At 41.8% G+C, this 21,301-nt stretch overlaps 1 protein-coding gene and 1 long non-coding RNA gene across 5 annotated transcripts in view; one reads left to right on the top strand and one right to left on the bottom strand.

Moving 5' to 3' along the window:
- The window catches only part of LOC133474132 (thrombospondin type-1 domain-containing protein 4-like), a 40,658-nt gene extending 24,894 nt beyond the window's left edge, over positions 1–15,764 (bottom strand). The window contains exons 1-7 of one of the 4 annotated variants that reach the window (XM_061765485.1): positions 15,479–15,764; positions 14,022–14,073; positions 13,884–13,950; positions 11,950–12,206; positions 10,235–10,565; positions 6,516–6,618; positions 5,996–6,132 (exon numbers count right to left, since the gene is read on the bottom strand). In XM_061765485.1, coding sequence (XP_061621469.1) covers positions 5,996–6,132; positions 6,516–6,618; positions 10,235–10,565; positions 11,950–12,206; positions 13,884–13,950; positions 14,022–14,050 — 924 coding nt within the window. In that variant the 5' untranslated portion in view covers positions 14,051–14,073; positions 15,479–15,764. Of the gene's footprint in view, positions 1–12; positions 207–5,580; positions 5,940–5,995; positions 6,133–6,515; positions 6,619–8,485; positions 8,638–10,234; positions 10,566–11,949; positions 12,207–13,883; positions 13,951–14,021; positions 14,074–15,478 lie in introns of those variants that run through there. The other 3 variants (XM_061765486.1, XM_061765487.1, XM_061765488.1) reach the window with 3 other exon arrangements.
- Positions 212–2,060, top strand: LOC133474133 (uncharacterized). Its single transcript, XR_009787363.1, has 4 exons — positions 212–317; positions 386–594; positions 673–747; positions 843–2,060. It is a non-coding gene; the product is annotated as an uncharacterized LOC133474133 (long non-coding RNA).
- Positions 15,765–21,301: the final 5,537 nt, after the last annotated feature.

The raw sequence follows: 21,301 nt of genomic DNA, 5'->3' as shown, positions 1-21,301 counted from the left end.
CGCAGGTCCTACCTGAGACCTCGGCTTCCCCTGCGCGTGGAGGCAGGCGAGCAGCAGCAGGGTCGGTACTGGTAGCATTCTCCCCAAAAACTAACGGAGCGCTCGCTCACAAGTCCAAAACACTGCACGGGCCATCCCATACGAGCTCCCCCTTGTAAAGACAGCCGGGGGAGGTGCAGTGGAGGAGGGAGGGAGGTGAGGGATTGCGGGTCTTTTTTAGAAGCGAGACTAAGGGGACGGTTCAAGGGGAATTGGGAGCCCAGTGAGACGTTTTGGGAAATATTCCACTGGGACAACCACAGCCTCGTAATGATGAGGTATTTATTGCGTGCGAATGGATTCCGTTTCTGAGACCGTTTTGAAGTTGTTGTTTTTTGTTATCCAGTGAATGCCTGCTATTCACCGGGGAGAGCGACGGAGCCCTGCCGCGAATGGAGAAAATTTGCAAGTAACTTGCACCCTTCTAAAGGGGTTTGTAATTGCCTAGAGATGCCACAGGATAACAGCAGAGGACAACTTTTGTCTAAATAAAGCTCCATAACTTACTCCAAGTTGTGTCCTTGGCACCAAGATTGGGGCTTGAGCACAAAACCGGTGAGTCGGTGAGTTTTTCAGTGAATGAACTTCGAATATGCGAGGGTTCACGGTACATTGAACCCTTGCTAATTGCAGGGCTTCGGGACCAGGTCGCAGTCGTTCAAGCATTTTATTGTTACCATGCACACGGGGGCAACGGAATGACATACAGTACGTGATTGGTTCTTTTTTCTTCGATTTTTGACTACTGGATATTGAAATCAAAAGTCCTAAGCATTGCATTTTATCATCTTCCCACCCGACAGTTGATTTCCTGATAACGTTGCGGTGGGACCCAATTCTCGATAAAGACGCTGAGACGTGGAAGATGGGGGTGAGATCATTGAAAACTTTCCTCTTCACAGCGAGAGGTCGTCAGGATGTTGCGCTCAGGAAGCAAGGAATAAAACTTGGCCTCTTCTGGGACCACGTTGGAGTGGGTCCCGTTTATCCAGGAGAACACGTGTGCAGTAGAATAAGAAATGCTGGGAAAACACCAAGATTTGCCTTTCTAGTTCATTCCTTGCAAGGAGGGGTAGAAAATGTACAGGGCAGACACACAATGCAGTACACAAGGACTTTTGAGCTGCTGGCACACTTACACAAAAAACATTGCGCTGCCTCCGGCTTACAAGCATACAATTGTTTACGGTTACTCGAATGAGCCAGCTGCTGCTTCATCACATCGAGCCATTATCATATTTTTCTTTCTCATAATCTTACAAATTTACTGTGCAAAAAGAAAATATTTCTAGTATTGTTGTCACTTTTTTCCTGTCAAATTATGACTGTTTTCTTGGAATAATATGAACTAACTTTCCTAATATTAACACTTTTCCCCAAAAAATTTATTACCATAAATTACACATTCTCTCATTAAAAACCTTTTTTTTCTCAATACATATTGGCTTTATGATTTCTTGAAGCCCTATTTCTTGTAGACTTTATTGTCCTAAAAGAAAATATCCCTCTGTTGCAACTTTATTATTGGAACATTTGAACTTGCAAAACATAACAGTCTAGACCAGCCTTTATTCTCCCAAAAATATTTTTTTCCCCTAGTAAAATGATGACTTTTTTTCTTCAAATTACCACTTTGTTCTTATTGGAGAATTACTTTTTTTCTCATAACAGAATTGTATTCCTGTATTGTGAAGACTTTATTTTTGTAAAAAAAAAAAATTCCCCCCTGTTTGATAGCCATATTTTTCTGATAATAATTCAATTTTACTTTTTTGCAGTACACTGTCTTACAATCGAATCCTCATAATTTGATGTATTTCTGACAAGCGTTTTCTCTTATTACTACTGTATTCTTGTAAAATCATAACTTTGTATCATAAATATGAATGCTTCCTAGTAATACTGTGATTACATTTTTCTCAAAATGTTACAATTTTATTTTTGTCAAATCTTTTTTTCTCATAACATTATAACTTTATTCTTATAATTTCATGACTGTAATCTTTTGAAATTGACCGTTGTTTTTTTTTATAATTCGACTATTATTAACTTCTGATTGTTTTCTTGTAACATTGTGTTAACTTTTTCTTGTGAATTACAATTTAATTCTATTAAAATAATTATTTGTCAACATTATATAGATTTTATAAAATTACAAGCTTTTTCTCATCAAAAGATAATTTTTCCCTCTTCTTGTGCCGTCATAAAATTACCATTTCTTTGTCATATTTTTTATATTGCAACAGAACCTTCATTAATTTGCTAATTTGTTCTCATAACATTATTTGTTTTTCTGTTCCCCACCAAAATGTAAGATTGTTTTATGACTTATAGTATGACTCCCCCCCCAAAAAAATTGCCACTTCATTCTTATAAAAGAATGACTTTTTGTCATAATGTTACACTTTCATTGCCTTAAATTTAAACATTTTGTCTCATATTACTTAATTGTCATAGAATTATTATTATTATGATTATTATCATATTTTCTTGTAACGTTGCAATTTTTTCTCCTATTACTTTATTTCCATCATCATTTTTTGAGTAATATTAATACTTTATTTTTCCAATATTACAATTTGTTTGTAAAATTATGACTTTTCACTCGTAATATGAGTTCATTCACCTAAAACTATTATTTATTTCTCTTAGTATCACTTTGTATTCTTGTAATATTATTGTAATATTATTGTCCTCTTCCTCTGTCTATGCAAAATAATAACAAATTACTTCAATTCTATCCATCCATCCATTTTCTGAGCCGCTTCTCCTCACTAGGGTCGCGGGCGTGCTGGAGCCTATCCCAGCTGTCATCGGGCAGGAGGCGGGGTACACCCTGAACTGGTTGCCAGCCAATCGCAGGGCACATAGAAACAAACAACCATTCGCACTCACAGTCATGCCTACGGGCAATTTAGAGTCACCAATTTATGCATGTTTTTGGGATGTGGGAGGAAACCGGAGTGCCCGGAGAAAACCCACGCAGGCACGGGGAGAACATGCCAACTCCACACAGGCAGGGACGGGGATTGAACCCCGCACCTCAGAACTGTGAGGCTGACGCTCTCACCAGTCGGCCACCGTGCCGCCACTTCAATTCTAGTTGTATTATAAAAAATAACTATCTTATATAGTGCCTAAACCCAAGGACGCTTTACAATAAACAAAAGACAATAACAACATGTAGACGACAAAGACAAAATCAATAAACAGTAAACAACAACAAGCAAACTGGATGCCAAAGGCTTAGGTGAACAAGTGTCGTTTGAGTGCACATTTGAAAGTGTCCAATGTTGATGCCTGCCTAATTTCCTTGGGAAGAGAGTTCCACAGGAAGCCAGTATACTGTCGGTGTTTCAAGGTTTGGTCCGGGTGGGAACCCTGGCATCTGACTTTTGCACATATTGCGGTCTGTCCAGTGCTTTGCTTGGGAGCCCGAACAGGAGTCCATTACAATAGACCAGGTGGGAAGTGGTGAATGCGTGGCTGAGGGTCTTAGCAAAAGAGTCGGACAGTGAAGGCCGGAGTCGGTAGATGATTTTTAGATGGAAGAAGGCAGATCTGACATTAGATTTGATGTGGGATTCGTATGAAAGGGTGGATGGAATCCAGGATGACCCCCAGGCTGCGAAACTCAATGGAACGTATTGTTTGAACTATAAAGAACTCCCTTAAAGCACCTTCAAACCGAAAAAAGAGCACCGATCTGACATGGGAGCATTTGTGCTGACACGTGTCTATGTGCTGGTCCAGCTGTTGTTGTGCTGAACTGAATACGGAAGTGCGGCACACACGGCGCGCTCTTCCTGTGGGACGGCGAGAGTGCAAAGCTCAGCAAATCTCAGACAAATGGGAATTTCAACAACATTTTTTCAGAAAAATATGCCTATTTTTAGTGTTGTTTTCAATCATGTAAAGCACATAACTAATAATAAATTTGCCTCGCCATGCTTCTGAAGTCACACACACATAACTTACAGGCATATGCCTGAAAGGCACAGGCCAAGAAATGCTGGCACTCCTTTTAAAACCTCTGGAGGAAGTTTGAAGACTGGCAGAAGTCTACATCACCCGGCACACTTGAATAGATCAATAGTTGATCGAATTTTCAGGAAAGTCCAACATCACTTTGTCTTCTTTTTAGGAAATAGAGGAGTCGGACATGTGCGACAGTAACAGTTTGAACAGTGTGAGTGGCTATAATATAAAAACACCAATGGCATTTGTTGTTATAAAAAATGTCTGGAGAAACTCAGTCGGCAATGCTAAACAATTCTGGAGTGTTTGGAATTCTGCTAGCGTTGCTCCGCAGATCCAAAGCATGTTCTCTGGAGTCGTGTATCAGAAGCAAGCATGTGCAAAGATCATACTGCCGAGTGACTTTTCAAAGTCTCTGCTTGACGTTTAGCTGTAGCCATGCTTGCCACGTTCCTGTCGAACCGCCGGAAGTTTTTTCTCTGCATGTTTGGCTCAGGAAAAGCTCGGCACTCCCACAACCTCTTTCGGGAGGCATTTCTTGAAAGAAGCTCAATACCTGCCCTCTTTTAGCAAAAGTATTGGGATGTTTATGCATTAATACTGATGCAATATCTAGTTGGTGACACACAGTGGCTTGTGTTCTTTATTTTCTGGGTTGCATCACTTGCTGCTAGGCAGACTTCATATTATTTAGATTCATGATTTGGGCCGCGGCATGGTGGAAGACTGGTTAGAGCGTCAGCCTCACAGTTCTGAGGACCCGGGTTCAATCCCCGGCCCCGCCTGTGTGGAGTTTGCATGTTCTCCCCGTGCCTGTGTGGGTTTTCTCCGGGCACTCCGGTTTCCTCCCACATCCCAAAAACATGCATGAATTGGAGACTCTAAATTGCCCGTAGGCATGACTGTGAGTGCGAATGGTTGTTTGTTTGTATGTGCCCTGCGATTGGCTGGCAACCAGTTCAGGGTGTACCCGCCTCCTGCCCGATGACAGCTGGGATAGGCTCCAGCACGCCCGCGACCCTAGTGAGGAGAAGCGGCTCAGAAAATGGATGGATGGATGGATGATTTGGGCCCCACCTCCAAACCACCGAAAACAAACAAACACACGCTAACGTTAGCTTAGCCTGTTGGCGTGCCTTAACTCTGGATGTATTATACTCTACAGTCTACCGTCTCCCCCTTTGTTGCAGCTGCCCTAATTCTCCTCTCAAACGAAAATAGCTAAAGTTAGCTATTAGAGCCCTTAGACTCCTCTCTTTCTCCTCCAAACAGGACAAGTTGAGTTTTTAGCAAAAAACTTCTATTTTGGTTTCATCTGACCATGTGACATTCTCCCAATCCTCTTCTGGATCATCCGAATGCTCGCAAGCAAACTTCAGACGAGCCTGGACATGTACTGGCTTAAGCAGGGAGGGGGGGGGGGGGGACACGTCTGCCACTGCAGGATTTGAGTCCCTAGTAGCGTAGTGTATTACGAATAAAAATAGCTAACATTAGCTTAGCTGTGCCTTCAATCTGGATGTTGTACTTTTAAATCAGCCGAGCAGTTGTGACTCACACTACCGTAGCTGTTTTGGAGTTATCACTCGTCGATGTGGGCTGAATGGCTCGAGCAGCTGAGAAGATCCAAAGGAATGATGAGGGGAAAATCTTTTGCTGTGCAAATTGTGAATGAGAAGAAGTGTGAAGATCCTGCAGGAAGTGAACGCACCACTTTGGATCACAACGCATTCCTTTTGTGTGTTAGCTCCCACGCACCGACATGTCAGTCCAATTCTGACAGGTGTGTTTTAGCCACTTGTACAAATATCCCACAGCTCTACTTCCTGTGGCCCTCAGCTTCACTCCAAGAGATCCTTCTTAAACTATCTTGCCCCCTTGTGGCCATAATCACCCCTACAATCCTAATACTCACCTTTTTCAGTTCAAGACCCTGAAAAAAAATCAAATAAAGTCAAACAAAGTCATGTGATCTTACCGTGCACTTTCCCGCCACACACACAGAGGTATCATTGCGTCCGCACGGCGTGCCGTCGACGACCTTGTCGGACAGTCGCACGTAGAACCTGAAGCCGGCAGCTCGACAGTTGAGCTCGCAGTGCTGCTCACCCGCAACTTCGAGCATATTGACAAATGATTTCATTAGATTTTGATACTAAACTGGGCAGCAAATGTCGTTTATGTAACATGGGCTTCTGATTGTGTACATGCTAGATGAAATGTGTCGATGCTTCATGAGCCTCTCTATCTTAGGCACTTTGCCGCCATCTTGGGGAATCTTTTCACAATTACAAACCTTTTGTTTTTGTTCGTTTGTTTGTTTTTTCCGGATTTTCACTTTTCACAGCAGGGCTCGGCCCCTACGCTCAGTGAATAGTGAGGCTGCACATTAATTATGACAAGTGAGTCCCACACGAACACAACGCACTATTTATTTTTTTCAACCGCTAGTTTAATTCTTGTTTTGTTGTTGTATTTTTTCATTCACAAAGTAGTACCTTCATTGAAAGGCTCCCACTCGTACAGTCTGCCCATAAAAGGCTTCTTGTCGTGCATGGAACACTGAGCAGCTCTGATGTGTTTGCTGGATGTGGGACAAGCCTAAAAATAGATGAGAAACATCATAAATACTACTGTTAGTACTACTACTACGACTGTTACTACTACGAATACTACTACTAATATTGATAATCATAATAATAACCCAATTTGGAAAGATTTTCAGCAAAAATATGTTTCTAAAGTTTTATTGAGCAGACATGATGAAAAATCAGTTCTGTGAGCTTCAAAAGAGTGACTCGGCACAACTTTTTGTTAATGACCTAGCCCACTGTTACACATACACTTGCCAACCCCGGTGGTCACGCTAACAAAAGCTGGACTCGTCATTGGCCCAACTGTAAACGGGGCGGGATGGTGGACGGGCCACTTGAATGATACATGGCTCGTCCCTTAAAATGAGCTGATTTCAGAAAAACAGGAACTGTATTTGTAAACTGTGTGTGTGTGCTAACTCTTGATCCTTTGGGTATTTTGACAAAAGCATTCCACAGATGTTATCGAGACACTTGAGGATTGTTTTGAATTGAAGAAATCCATCCATCCATCCATTTTCTGAGCCGCTTCTCCTCACTATGGTCGCGGGCGTGCTGGAGCCTATCCCAGCTATCTTCGGGCAGGAGGCGGGGTACACCCTGAACTGGTCGCCAGCCAATCGCAGGGCACATAGAAACAAACAACCATCCGCACTCACATTCACACCTACGGGCAATTTAGATTCTTCAGTCAACCTAGCATGCATGTTTTTGGGATGTGGGAGGAAACCGCAGTGCCCGGAGAAAACCCACGCAGGCACGGGAGAACATGCAAACGCCACACAGGCGGGGCCGGGGATTGAACCCCGGTCCTCAGAACTGTGAGGCAGACGCCTCCGAATTGAAGAAATGTCTCCTTTAAAACATTGCCTGTACCGTTAATGATGTGTTTATGATATATAGCAGGGATGGGCAACTTTAATGATGGTGGGGCCCACAAATTTTCATCAGCGCTGCCAGGTCGACACGCAGTACCGCATAGTTCCTAACTAAATGCATTACATAAACGCCATTATAAATATGGACAAAATATGTTTTATTTATATTGAACCAATGTACATCACAGTATTTTAATATGTTTCATGCTGTAATGCATGTATAAAAGATCCACTGTTCAACAACAAAGGGTATGAAGCGAACAACAAAATAACCACTTGGTAATTCCCCTCTCCCCTCCAGTGCGAAGGTCTCTTATGTGTAAAATGTTTTTTTAAAGATCCCAAAAATTTAATAAATAAATGCTGAACAACAAACCAACATTAGGTGCGAGAACTCATTTGTGCATTTTTTCTCCCACCAAAATCAACTCCCTCAAAGAGTTTAATATTGTACTATTTTGCTGCATCCATCCATTTTCGGTACCGCTTATCCTCCCAATGTCATTCAAAATTCCCAAATGTTCTGTATTAATAGCACACAATTTTTTTGCATTGAGACAAAAGTAAACCTCATAAATATCGGTTAAGAAATGAGCAAGTTAAGACTTCATTTCAATGTCCATGCATTCCCTTGGATGGGAACGTTGGCCCTACCAACATGGCCGCCACGTAGACACGTCAGTTAGCCGGCCTTCTATAGCGCGCTAGCTTATCTAGTCTTTTTTTTATATCTGTGGTCACAGCAGTTGTTTGATTAACGTCCCTCTTTCGGGAAAAGGTTCAGCATTAAATGCCACAATGCGTGCTGGGAACAGAAGAGCGACCATTGTATTGGTCGATCATTTTGTTTCTTCACAAGAAAACATGGACATATTTTAGGGTAGACATAACGTAACTAAGACTAGTGTGCGATACGGTAACATTCCGATAAATTCCGTCGAAGGATAAGCATTGATAAGGTTCGTAATTTTGGGTGTCTGACCAGGTAATGCTTACGTGCTACGTCGAGTAATGATGAGAGTATTCCCTCGTATGAATTTCTGCTTTCTTCACTGACTCACTAACGCCATAAAATCTACCGTGACTGACAGCGTTTCGAGATTCACTATTCAGTATTGCGCGGAAGCGCTCCTAAGCGATGTCTTCCGTCTGGTGGTGAACGGCGTAACAGCAACTTGAAAGTGATCATGGATGGTGGCGGAAGCATTTTAATTATGTTCAAAAAATGGATTGAAGTGGCCATGGGCTATACGTGATATAAAGGACATGAAAGTTTGACTCAGGAAACATTTCCATTATTTGCGATGGGAGCATTTGTTATCGTTTCGAAAAATGAGATCTGTATGTTTGACTTATTTCTACACCTGACATTTAAGTATGTTTAAATGTCACTTTTAAAACATTGCCTGCACCAAAGGTTTAATGATGGTGACTGTTTGACCCTGGAACAAATTATTTCTACAATACTTTATTATTTCTACAATACTTTATCTGCTACAAGGAAAACAGATTGAAAACGTTCTGGAAAGGATAACGCTAACATTTCTTCCTCACCCTATCATGACCTTAAATAAACACCTGGATTTACATGGACCTGCTGTTTAATTCCAAAGGGGTAGGCCGCGGTTACGTGCACACAAAGAAATGGAATTAATCAAGCAGGAACCGGAGAAAGTAAACTGCTTTTGTCACGCCAGGATGTTGAGGTTATTCATCGATCAGGTTCATGTGAAAAGACTACCCCGCCGACACTTCGACATAAACAAGACTCGGCTCTGATTTACTTTATGCTCGTGATGTTATACAGAACCAAGGCTGTGTGTTGCATTCCAAATAGACAGGTTGGTCACTGCCAGCTCAACAATTATGGGTATTAAGTCAAAACTCACTGCTCACTTAATTAGGTACACCAACATAATACAATGACAGCAAGTACAAGAGGTAAAAAAAAATTAAGATAATAATTAGGGGATTTGCAGATCTAAGGAAGTAAAAATTCAGACTTTCCAGATTTGTATTTAAGACCTTTTAACCACTACATTTAAGAATTTTAAGACCTGCATTTAAGGCTACTATACCCTAAATTTAAGACTTTCAAGTCCTAAACTGGTGGAACGGTGGGCGACTGGTTAGCACATCTGCCCCACAGCTCTGAGGACCCGGATTCAAATCCGGCCTCGCCTGTGTGGAGTTTGCATGTTCTCCCCCGTGCCTATGTGGGATTACAGATGGCATCATAAATTATTCATTCATTCATTCATCTTCCGTTCCGCTTATCCTCATTAGGGTCGCGGGCGTGCTGGAGCCTATCGCAGCTATCTCCGGGCGAGAGGCGAGGTAGACCCTGAACTGGTCGCCAGCTAATCGTAGGGCACATAGAAACAAACAACCATTTGCACTCACATTCACACCTACAGGCAATTTAGAGTCTTCAATTAACCTAGCATGCATGTTTTTGGGACGTGGGAGGAAACCGGAGTGCCCGGAGAAAACCCACACAGGCACGGGGAGAACATGCAAACTCCACAGGGACGGGGCTGTGATTTGAACCCCGGTCCTCAGAACTGTGAGGCAGATGTGCTAACCAGTAGCCCACCGTGCCGTCTAGCAGAAATTAATGGTAGCTAAATCTATCTTATATACAATCAACAAGATGAAACACTGACTCTATAAAAGTTAAAACATAATGAATTATATTAAAGGATTTTATGAGCATTTATTTTTTTTTCAATGGGACTAAAGTACCTTGTGGTCGCAGAGTCTGAGGTGATTGTGCTTCCCCGTACAAGAAGAAGCCGGCAGCGGGTGGTAGGGTTGCTCCAGTTGTGGCTCCGGTTCCTGGGATCCGGAACGCTGCCCACCTGAAGGAAGGCCCCTCTGGCCCTGCTGGTAGAGCGGCGCCCAGAGGGTCTGCGTGTGGGGTCCGCTGCGGTGGAGGTGGCGCGACCTGAGCCCACCGCGGTGAGCGACCGCAGAACGTCTCTGTCCGTCGGGCTGGGACCGCTGGACCCTTCCGGAATCCTGCAATGGAGCTCTTCCATAGCCGTACCTGCCTGGGATGATGGGGATGATCCTCCTGAAGACATTTGGTAGGCAGTGGTGGAGGGGGTCAGGGTCAGCAAGGCCTTCTCTGTTTGCCTAAATACACTGAGAAGCACTGGCCTACATTTACAACCTAAGTTCTAATATTTGCTCAATGAAATTGTATTAATTTACACCTCTTCATTTTGCAGCATTTCTCTTGGCTGCACTGATTCTAGTACGTGTACGTGGATGTTCGATTTTGCATCCAGTCAGATTTTAGCCTCTGTGTGCTGCCATGTCAACCTAATCTGCACAGGTCCTTCAGAGTCAGTACTGCAGGCCCATATAACTTAGCAGTGGGACTCTTTGTTTAACCAATCAGATTTCAGATTCATCCTCCTAAAGCCAGCGAGTACACCCTTGATGACAGCAGTATTTTCCATCGATTGATGGATTGGCCAGAGCAAACCTTCCAGCCAAGTTCAACGAGCAAAACACGTCTGTCGCGATCTGCACACATAAAAACCTATCAAATTGTCCCGAGTTTTGGGGTAAAGTCCGATAATGGAAATATGCCAGTAGAGTCCTCTTCAAAAGCACCCCCCTGTTGCTCAGCTGTCAGTGTGATTTGTTTAAACAGGACGCACTGTAAATCCCAAAGCTGCCAAGCACTGGCTGAGTTCTGGACTCTCTTTAAAGATGAGCTTTGTACAGAACCAAAAGAGGTGGGAGGGCAGGGGTCCTGCAGCCCAACGCGACGGCCCCATGGAGTCACTTTCAGACCCGACCTGCTTGATGTAAAGCGCAGATATAACAACAACAACAAAAAGACCAGAGAACCACTATTATAAGCGAAAACTGCTGTTGTTTGTTTCTTGATGGTCTGGTGGATTCAGTGTCTGGCATTTAGGAGGGCAGCAGTGGCTGAGTCTTAAGACTAAGGACTTGGCTCAGAAACCAGGCCGGTTAGGTTCATTCGACTCTTAACTCATTCACTCCCAGTCCCCCATGTTAACGCGGATATTTGAATTCAACAGCCGTCAATGGCACTTAACTGTCTTTGATGTGTTCAATTCAACGAAGATGGTAAATGATCATCTTGTTCAAGACTAAATTGTCTTTCATGCTTATGAAAACATCACACATCACAACGTGAGGTTGAAGACTGTCTCTCTGATGTTTAAGTTTCATTGAAGACGTGTTCCAAAACATGTACATTAGGTTCGTTTAAGACTAAATTGTCTTTTAAGTCTTTATCTTTGATTGTCTCCGTTTGTGAAAGAATAGCATCTATGATGCTTACAAAATCATGTACCTTTGGATTTTGAAGGCTCTTAAGTGTCTTTGAAAAATGGATGTATGTTTGATTTGACATGGCGATAAATTCTCTGTGGTTAGATTCATCAAAGACTTTGAAGTTCGTTGAACATGAATACCTGCTTCCACCAGATGGGCTCCTCTTCCCCTCGTGACCACTGCCATCCCGATAGACAGAAACTGAAGGCCTCAAGGCTGAGATGACGTGGCCCGGACGCAGATGAGGGCTCACCCTCAGACACGGTCTACTCTGCTCTTGTACGCCACCTCCACATGTCAGGGAGCAGGCGGACCAGGGTCCCCAGGAACCCCAGGACCCTTGGATTCCTCCACGGTCTGCTTCGAAGTCCTGCAGGGACTCCGTCCTCTGGGGGACCTGAATGACAACAACAATGACATCTCATCAGATGGGCCTTTTTAGAAGCTGAACTCATCCAAGAGGTGCAGTCCAAGTTTTAAGACGTGTTTTGGCTGCTTAGTGGAAGTCTCAGTTGGCTATCAGCCCTTCTCAGTTTTGCCTCTGTCTCCCTTTGCCAGAGACATTTATGAGTGAACTTTGTGATGGAGAAGCCTGCAGCAGCAGTTGGAGAGATGCAGTGCCAGGTCAGGAGGCTTTATTGTGGAACCTCATGGAAATCCTTTAAGAAGTCTCCATTCACTGGACTTTTACAGAATGGAAAGTTTGAAAGGTTGGGACTACACTGGTCGCCCATCAATCATAAAGGGGGCGGGGGACTTGCAATCGTCTTAAATGTTTACAGAAATGTGTGTTGGGTTCAAGACTAGTGTTTAAGGTGTAAGAGAATTTGTATGCGCTTAGGTTCCTTGAAAATTTGCAATTATTTTTGATTTTTACAAAAACAGGTTCATTTCCTTTGATGTTTGATGAAGACCTGTCATTGTCTTTGATATTTAGGAAAACATACAGTACTGTACATCAGTTTCAAAACTCGCAATCGTTAAAGAAAGCGTGTATATTAGACTCACTGACGACTCGCAATTGTCTTTGATGTTTCTGAAAACACACACCACCAATAAAAGATTTTGACGCATTTTCTCATTCAATAGCACTAGAAAGTAGTAAGTATGATATGCTTTGTTGTCAACCCTCAATATGTGTAGAAGATTCAGAGGGCCTGACAATTTCTCCTCAAGGCCCACTGTCGCAAACAGTGTGTCACGATTGACTAGTGTCATGTAAGTCTGGTTGTTTGATGAAGACTTGTAATGTTCTTTCATGTTTACAAAATAATCATTGTTGTTCATTGTCTTTGATGTTCAGGAAAACGCATTCATTTGGTTATAAATGTCTTTGATGTTATTGCAAAAACATTGTGAAGACTTTCAATTCTTTTTTTACTAAAATACATGAATTAGGTTAATTGAGGACTTGTTGATGTCTTTGATGTTAAGGACAATGTACATTTACATTAGGTGGGTCGAAGACTTAATTGTCTCTGATGTTTACAATAGACATATAGGTCATTTTCTTTGATGTTCACAAAAACACTTTATAGGTTCATTGAAGACTAAATTGTCTCTGAAAACTTGACAATTTGAAAGACTTGATTGTTTTTTATGTTTACAAAAGTGCGTACATTAGTTTTGGTGAAGACTTGTGATTGTCTATGATGTTTTCAAAAACATCTGGTTGATTGTTGTTGATGTTTAGGAAAAATCGTGCTGGTTTTGTCTATGAAGTCTTTATACACTTGTGCCACAGTTACGAATGTTCAAAACACGCAACGAAAGTAAACAGGCGTTCACCATCTTCCAGAACTCCCAGCTACTCCCTGAGCCACTGATGTTGATGTTTGTTGACACAGTAACACATTAGCACCTGAGTTCATTGGGAGCGTTCCCACTAACTTTCCACACTTTTCGGGAAGCAGGAAAGAGGAGAGTCCTCTCACTCGGAGGCATTTGGAGAACAAAGACGCGATTATGATGATGCATGCAGCGCTGGTGCCAGCATAGCGTCACGAGATGTGTGTGTGTGTGTGTGTGTGTCTGGCACGTGTTTAGACTTGGGCACGACCTGAGCCTTGCTCACCTTTCTGTGCTCTGTGACGTGTTGACACCTCGCAGCCTCCAAGCAAAGTAAAAACCGCACCACATCCCTTCAGAGCAAGCCAGTAGGAAGGATGAGTTTCCGGTAAACAACACATTGCATCTTTTTAAAAACATTTACCGGACAAGCCACGTGTAGACTCGTCGCATTCTTGCAGGATGACCAGCACCCACTAATCGGAAACAACAAATTAGACATGCTCAAACATTGAACGAATATCAAGTTCCATACTAAATGGTAATCACATCAAAGGAAACATGTAATAAGATCCTACAAGCGGAAACCAAATTGAAAAAGCTGATTTGATAGCGATATGTGCATCCAAACATATTAAATGGCATTTGCACGACTTGAATTTAATGTGTAATGTGGATCAGATCTGAATTAAGCTTGGTTTCTAACCCCCCGCTTTTTGCCCAATGGGATAAGGTGGTGTGATTTTTCTTTTTTTATTGTTATTTTTCTGTCCAGTTCTAAGTATCTTAGTGGACCTATCCTTATAAGTGCGATACAAATTATTATTATTTGTAATATTGTAAAAGATGCACTCAATGTGTGGATAAAATTGAATGGGAACACCATTTTAATATATCCAGAAATATATTCAATCTTAAAAAAGAGCAAATAAGGATGTCTACTTGAATTACACTTTTGGAAAGGTCCAACTGTATTTAAATAATGGACTGTATATGTTTCAATGTTTAGGAAAACACTGAAGACTTCTAATTGTGATGTTTATGAAAATGTGTATGTTAGGTTCATCGAAGACATAACTGCAAGCGGAATTGTACTTTAGGTTCATTGAAGACTCGTAATTGTGTTTGATGTTTACATCCCCACAAACTTCAGCGTCACTGAAGACTTTCACGAAAAGACGCACGTTACGTTCATTGAACTAAAAAGATTCTTCTTTTCCAAACATACTGAAAACGTAATTGCCTTTGATGTTTATGAATACCCGTAAGTTTTTGACATTTGAATTATATTATGGGCCTGGTTGCCGTCAGCAAAGATGAAAGAGCAAAGGAACATTTCTTGGGTGTGAGTTGGAGCCGATAGCGGCTCTTGTATAAATTCTGTTGCCAATCAAGAGACTGAAGTGCATCAGTGGCTGTGTCATTCTTGACCACATGCGAGGGCATCATCATTTTTCCAATACTGCTAGCATGGTTCTTTGCTATTCGACTATAATTTATATTTAACTGTATTTTTCTTTTCAAATTGTAATACATACTCTATAGCTCTATGGACAAACCATTTGTGCTTGTGAAAAGCTCCTGAAGGGAGGTAATAAATCCCAATAATTCTTATTCATTAAATAATCTTTTTAATACATAGCATTAAAGAAAATAAAGGTTAAAAAAAAACTGTAAACGCGTAACTTACTGCTATTATATTGTACATCTATTGTACATGTGATGAAGACAGGGTACTATAGAAAGTTCATAATAGACAGACACCAATATGGCAGTCAATTAAAAAAAATAATGATTGAAGACTTACCAGGATACGCTTGCGAAAGATATTTTTAACCTCATTAAGGTTTTCCTGGATAAATAAAGGTTAAAATGACTTACCTGAGTGCTCCTGATATACTTGAACTCTTTTAAATCAACATGTCCCGGTCTGCAGCCTCCATGGATGCGCTCCTTTGCTCACCTTCGAAACATTCAATCCACTTTTTTCCCCCCAAGACTCTCCCATCGACCGCCTGGCGAATCGTGTGAAACAAACATTCTGGATCCCGAAGAGTCACATCAAAAAAAGGGAGAGGAGTTCCACAGAACCGCCAAAAGTCATCCTGCTTGGCTCGGGCGGTTGTGACTTTTACACACAGAAGAGGTTGAATGTGAATGTGAATGTGACTGGAGCATGACACACGCGGTTGGAAAACTAAATAAATAAATAAATAAAAACCTCTTTTGCGCCCCCTGCTGGAATACAACCTAATGCTGATTTCAATTCTCTTCTGGAGGCTGTGAATGGCACTTGTGGACGCACTCGTCGGCCACTGCATTAGGTACACCTGTCCACGGTTAATGACACCAGTGGCACCTTCACACAACAGGTGCAGAAGAATGTAAAAACAATCAAGTAAAAAAATAACAATACAAATTGTAATAAGAACTAGGAAACCGGAGTACCCGGAGAAAACCCACGCAGGCACGGAGGAGAACATGCAAACGGCAAGCAGGCGAGGCCGGATTTTAACCCGGGTCCTCAGAACTGTGAGGCAGACGTGCTAACCCAATGTGTTGCAGACCATTTTTTTAAAAAAAGAAAAGGCATTCAAACTCAAGTAAAGACAAAAGTAAATAAATAAATACAAATAAAAAACATGTGCAATAATTAAAATGGATGGATAATAAAGACGAAATAAAAAAAATACAAACTAATTTAATAAAAATAATAATATTAATCTGACTAATGTTACTCCTCTTAGTTGGTGCTGCGTCAAATAATAAAAAATAGTAGTGTCCACGAAAATGATGAGTAATAAAGCGACAGACATAAGACATATTTTATAATATATATATTGTATGTATTATCATACTGTATAATGTTTTTTAAAACCTTTCAAGTTTTATCATTTATTTATGGAAACATTCTTAATATTAAATTAATATTAATTACTATTATTTAAAAATGCATTCAACCCTAATAGAAGGCTGGTGCTCATTGCAGCTGAGTAAATAAACAGTTATAGTAAACAGAGCTGCGACTTACGAGTAATAATATAATACAGTAATAATTTTTGTATTTCTTTTTTTTAAGTTGAATCAATAATTTGTAGAAAAATCGGAAAAATATGTAACATTCTAAAAGATTATTTATAAACAGTCACCCCTGATGCACACCTGGTACTCTCTGCAGTTGAGTAAGTACAGTAACTTCCCACAGTAAACAGTAAATGGTGTTGGGAGTTGTGTTGCAGTGGCGGTGCTAGCTTGATTGGGGCTCTGTGCGAGATCCCTCGGTGACACCTCCCCATCATCAGCTTCCTCCTCGTCCTCATTGCTAATGGCAGTGTGTGTGTGTGTGTGTGTGTGTGTGTGTGTTTGTATGTACATGTGTTTCAACAAGGTTTAGGAGTGAGCTTATGGGAGTTTTTGCCCATTCTTCCAAGAGCATATTTGTGAGGTCACACACTGATGTGGGACGAGAAGGTCTGGCTCACTGTCCAATCGAAATCAACCCAAAGGTGTTTTATCGGGTTGATGGCTGGACTATGTGCAGGCCAGTCAAGTTCACCCACACCAGACTCTCTCATCCATGTCTTTATGGACATTGCTTTATGCACCGGTACACAGACATGTTAAAACAGGAAGGGGTATCAAACCGTTTGACTGTTCAAAATCTCCTGGTATGCTGAAGCATTCGGAGTTCCTTTCAATGGAGCCCAGGGGCTAATGTTTTGGACATTTCCAACTTTGTGGGAACAGATTGGAGATGGCCCCTTCCTGTGCATCAGTGCCAAATCAAAGTTCATAAAGACACGGATGAGAGAGTTTGATGTGGATGAACTTGACTGGCCTGTACAATCCTGACCTCAACCCAATAGAAGACTTTTGGATGAATTAAACAGGAGACTGAGAGGCAGGCCTTATCTTCCAACATCAGTGTGTAACCTCACAAATGCGCTTTTGGAAAAATGGTCATACATTTCGATAAACACATTCCTAAACCTTGTGGAAAGCCTTTCCAGAAAAGTATAAGATGTGATAATTGCAGAGGGTAGACCGGTGTCATACACACACACACAGCGGCTGAAATAAGTATTTAACGTCACCATTTTTCTCACTATTAACCTGAAAATTTCACCAGATGTTGGGAACAACCCAAGTAATCCATACATACAAAGGAAGTAGAACAAATAAGCTTAGACTTTAAGTTGTGTGTAAAAATGTGAAATGACACAGGGGAAAAGTATTGAAGACATGAAGAAAGGGAGGTGCAAAAAGGCATGGAAAGCCAAGACAACACCGAAACTCTATCAATAATCAAACAGCAATCCACCCCCTTGTCAGTGCAAATGAATATCAGCTGGTTCAGTCCTAATTGATGGCCTACAAAAATGTCTCATTGCCAGGGTGTGAGTCGAGATATCCCATGATGGGTAAGAGCAAAGAGCTGTCTCAAGACCATTGCAAACCAAAAGCCGAGGACCACCTGTGGAGAGCATCACAATGGGGTGACACGCAAGACCCCATTGGTGGGAAAAAAAAGGCATGTCAAAGCTTGTTTAAAGTTTGCTGAACATTTGGACAAGCCAGTTAAATACTCTGAAAATATAGTTTAGTTGGATGAGAGCAGGCGGCACGGTGGACGACTGGTTAGAGCGTCAGCCTCACAGTTCTGAGGTGCGGGGTTCGATCCCCGGCCCCGCCTGTGTGGAGTTTGCATGTTCTCCCCGTGCCTGCGTGGGTTTTCTCCGGGCACTCCGGTTTCCTCCCACATCCCAAAAACATGCATTAATTGGAGACTCTAAATTGCCCGTAGGTGTGACTGTGAGTGCAACTGGTTGTTTGTATGTGCCCTGCGATTGGCTGGCAACCAGTTCAGGGTGTATCCCGCTTCCTGCCCGATGATAGCTGGGATAGGCTCCAGCACGCCCGCGACCCTAGTGAAGAGAAGCGGATCAGAAAATGGATGGATGGATGAGAGCAAAATTGAACTGTTTGGATGCCATAATGCACACCACGTTTGAAGGAGAAATGTCACTGCACATCACCCTAAAAACACCATACCAACAATGAAGTTCGGATGTGCGAACATGATGGTGTGGGGCTGCTTTCCATCAAATGGTACTGGTAAGCTTCACATTATTGAAGGAATGATGAATGGGCAAATGTGCCAAGACATTCTTGACAAAAATCTGCTGCCATCTGCGCGGATGATGAAAATGAAACGAGAGTGGACATTTCAGCAGGATAATGATCCAAAACATACTGCCAATGGGTTTCAAAGCAAAAAAATAAAGTTGCTAGAATGGCCCAGCCAAACACCTGACTGGAATCCAATTCAAAATCTATGTAAAGTACTGAAACTCAAGGTCCATAAAAGAAGCCCACGGAACATTCAAGATTTGAAGACTGCTTGTGTGGCGGAATGGGCCAAAATCATAATAGAGCAATGTATGCGACTAGTTTCTCCATACAGGAAGTATCTTGAAGCTGTCATTGCAAACAAAGGCTTTTGTACCAAGTATTAAATAAATACCAGTTGGCGTGTTCAATACTGTTTCCATGTGTCATTTCACATTGTTACACACAACTTAATTTCTCATCTTATTTGTTCTGCTTTCTTTGTATGTATAGATTACTTGGGTTGTTCCCAACATCTGGTGAAATTTTCATGTCAATAGCACCTTTTGTAAATATATTCGAGAAAAATGGTGACGTGTTAAATACTTATTTCAGCCGCAATACATCCATCCATCCATCCATCCATCCATTTTTTGAGCCGCTTCCCAGCTATCATCGGGCAGGAGGCGGGGTACACCCTGAACTGGTTGCCAGCCAATCGCAGGGCACATACAAACAAACAACCATTCGCACTCACATTCACACCTACGGGCAATTTGGAGTTGTCAATTAACCTACCGTGCATGTTTTTGCGATGTGGGAGAAAACCGGAGTGCCCGGAGAAAACCCACGCAGGCACGGGGAGAACATGTAAACTCCACACAGGAGGGGCCGGGGATTGAACCCCGGTCCTCAGAACTGTGAGGCAGACGGTCCAACCAGTCTACACCGTGCCACCAGCCGCAATACACACCCACACAAATTGAATAAAGTCCTAGGTTGCTGTTGTTGCTGTCCAAAAAAGCACCTTGAGGAAGAAAAGAGCATGCTATATTTACTGTGCTTTATATGTGATGTGAACAACTGCGTTTGCCAATTAAAACACTGAGATCTGTATGGAATAATTATTTAACGGCCATTTTGCTGAATCTAACATTTAGCCTCTACCAGAATATTCAGGGTTATATACAAAATCTTTCTTTTCTAAACGCAAATTAGTACCAGTTTGGACCGACCAAGCCGATACAGAATTGAGGTTGGCATCAATTTTAGCATTTGACAGCAAATGCATTACTGTGTAAACAAGAGAATTTATCATTGTCAGCACAGGACTAACTTCTTGCAACATGGCTAATAATGGCATACATGAAAAAGTATTGGCCCCCTTTTCAAATTCTCATTTCTTTGCATAGTTTCTCCACTTCAATGTTTGTTTTCAAACAATTGTAAATATCAGACAACTACAACCCAAGTGAACTTAAACTGCTCTCTTTAAATGCTGAATTTATTTAAGGAAAACAAATATTCAAAGTTTTAGTCAGCAATGGTTTTCGCCTTGGAACTCTGCCATGGATGCCATTTTTGCCCAGTCTCTTCCTTATTGTTGTGTCATGAACACTGACCTTAACTAAGGCAAGGGAGGCCTGGAGTTCTTTAGAAGTTGTCCTGAGTTTCTTTGTGGCCTCCTGGATGAGTCATTGCTGTTCTCTTGGGGTTGATAGGTTCACCACTATCAATATACTCACTATCTCTCCTCTCAAACCAAAGTCTGCTCTCTGTTTCCAAAACATCTACCCTTAGTATTGTTTCCACCTATCCAGCACACTGGCACCACTCAACACATTTCCATCTCTATCCTCAATCACCCTAACCTCTTCAACATCCTTCCCATCTCTATCCCTCTGTCTGGTCAACCTGTATAGATCTTTTTCTCCTTCTTTACTGTCCAACCTGGCATATGTCATCGCATGCCTCTTGTTTTGCCTTTGCCACCTCTACCTTCGCCCTACGTTGCATCTCCATGTATTCTTGTCTCCTCTCCTCAGTCCTGTGTGTCCCACTTCCTCTGAGCTAACCTCTTTTCCTTGTATGATGTCCTGTACTTTGTACCTATCCAGACTGATAGATGTCAACTACTTTATTTCTCAACTGTTCTGGAATTTCTTGGGATCGTGTCATTTGGTTGCAGCTTTTATAGATTTTGTTTGTGTCCTACTTGGTTTTATTGGGACAGATTCTGTTTAAGTGATTCCTTGATTGAAAAGGTCTGGAGGTAATCAGGCTTGGGTGTGATCAATGGAAATTAACCAAAAACTGTGATTTGCCACAATGAATTCATGATTTAACAAGGGGGTAATTATTTTTTCACACAGGGCCAGGTTTTTCCTTAAGAAATGAAATCACCATTTAAAAACAACATTTTAAATTCACTTGGGTTATATTTGTTTGATTATCTTAAATATTAAACTGGGGAAACCATGCAAAAATATAAGAATTTGAGAAGGGGGCCAATACTTTTTCACGCCGCTGTATACCTTCAGTGTAAACTAATTCAAACAGACTCATATTGTTTTGTCTCAACTTGTTTATTAATGG

The sequence above is a fragment of the Phyllopteryx taeniolatus genome, chromosome 2, assembly GCF_024500385.1.
Source record: "Phyllopteryx taeniolatus isolate TA_2022b chromosome 2, UOR_Ptae_1.2, whole genome shotgun sequence".
Taxonomy (NCBI): domain Eukaryota; kingdom Metazoa; phylum Chordata; class Actinopteri; order Syngnathiformes; family Syngnathidae; genus Phyllopteryx; species Phyllopteryx taeniolatus.
The sequence above is the reverse complement of the archived record's forward strand: the minus strand, read 5'-3'. Positions and strand labels throughout refer to the sequence as shown.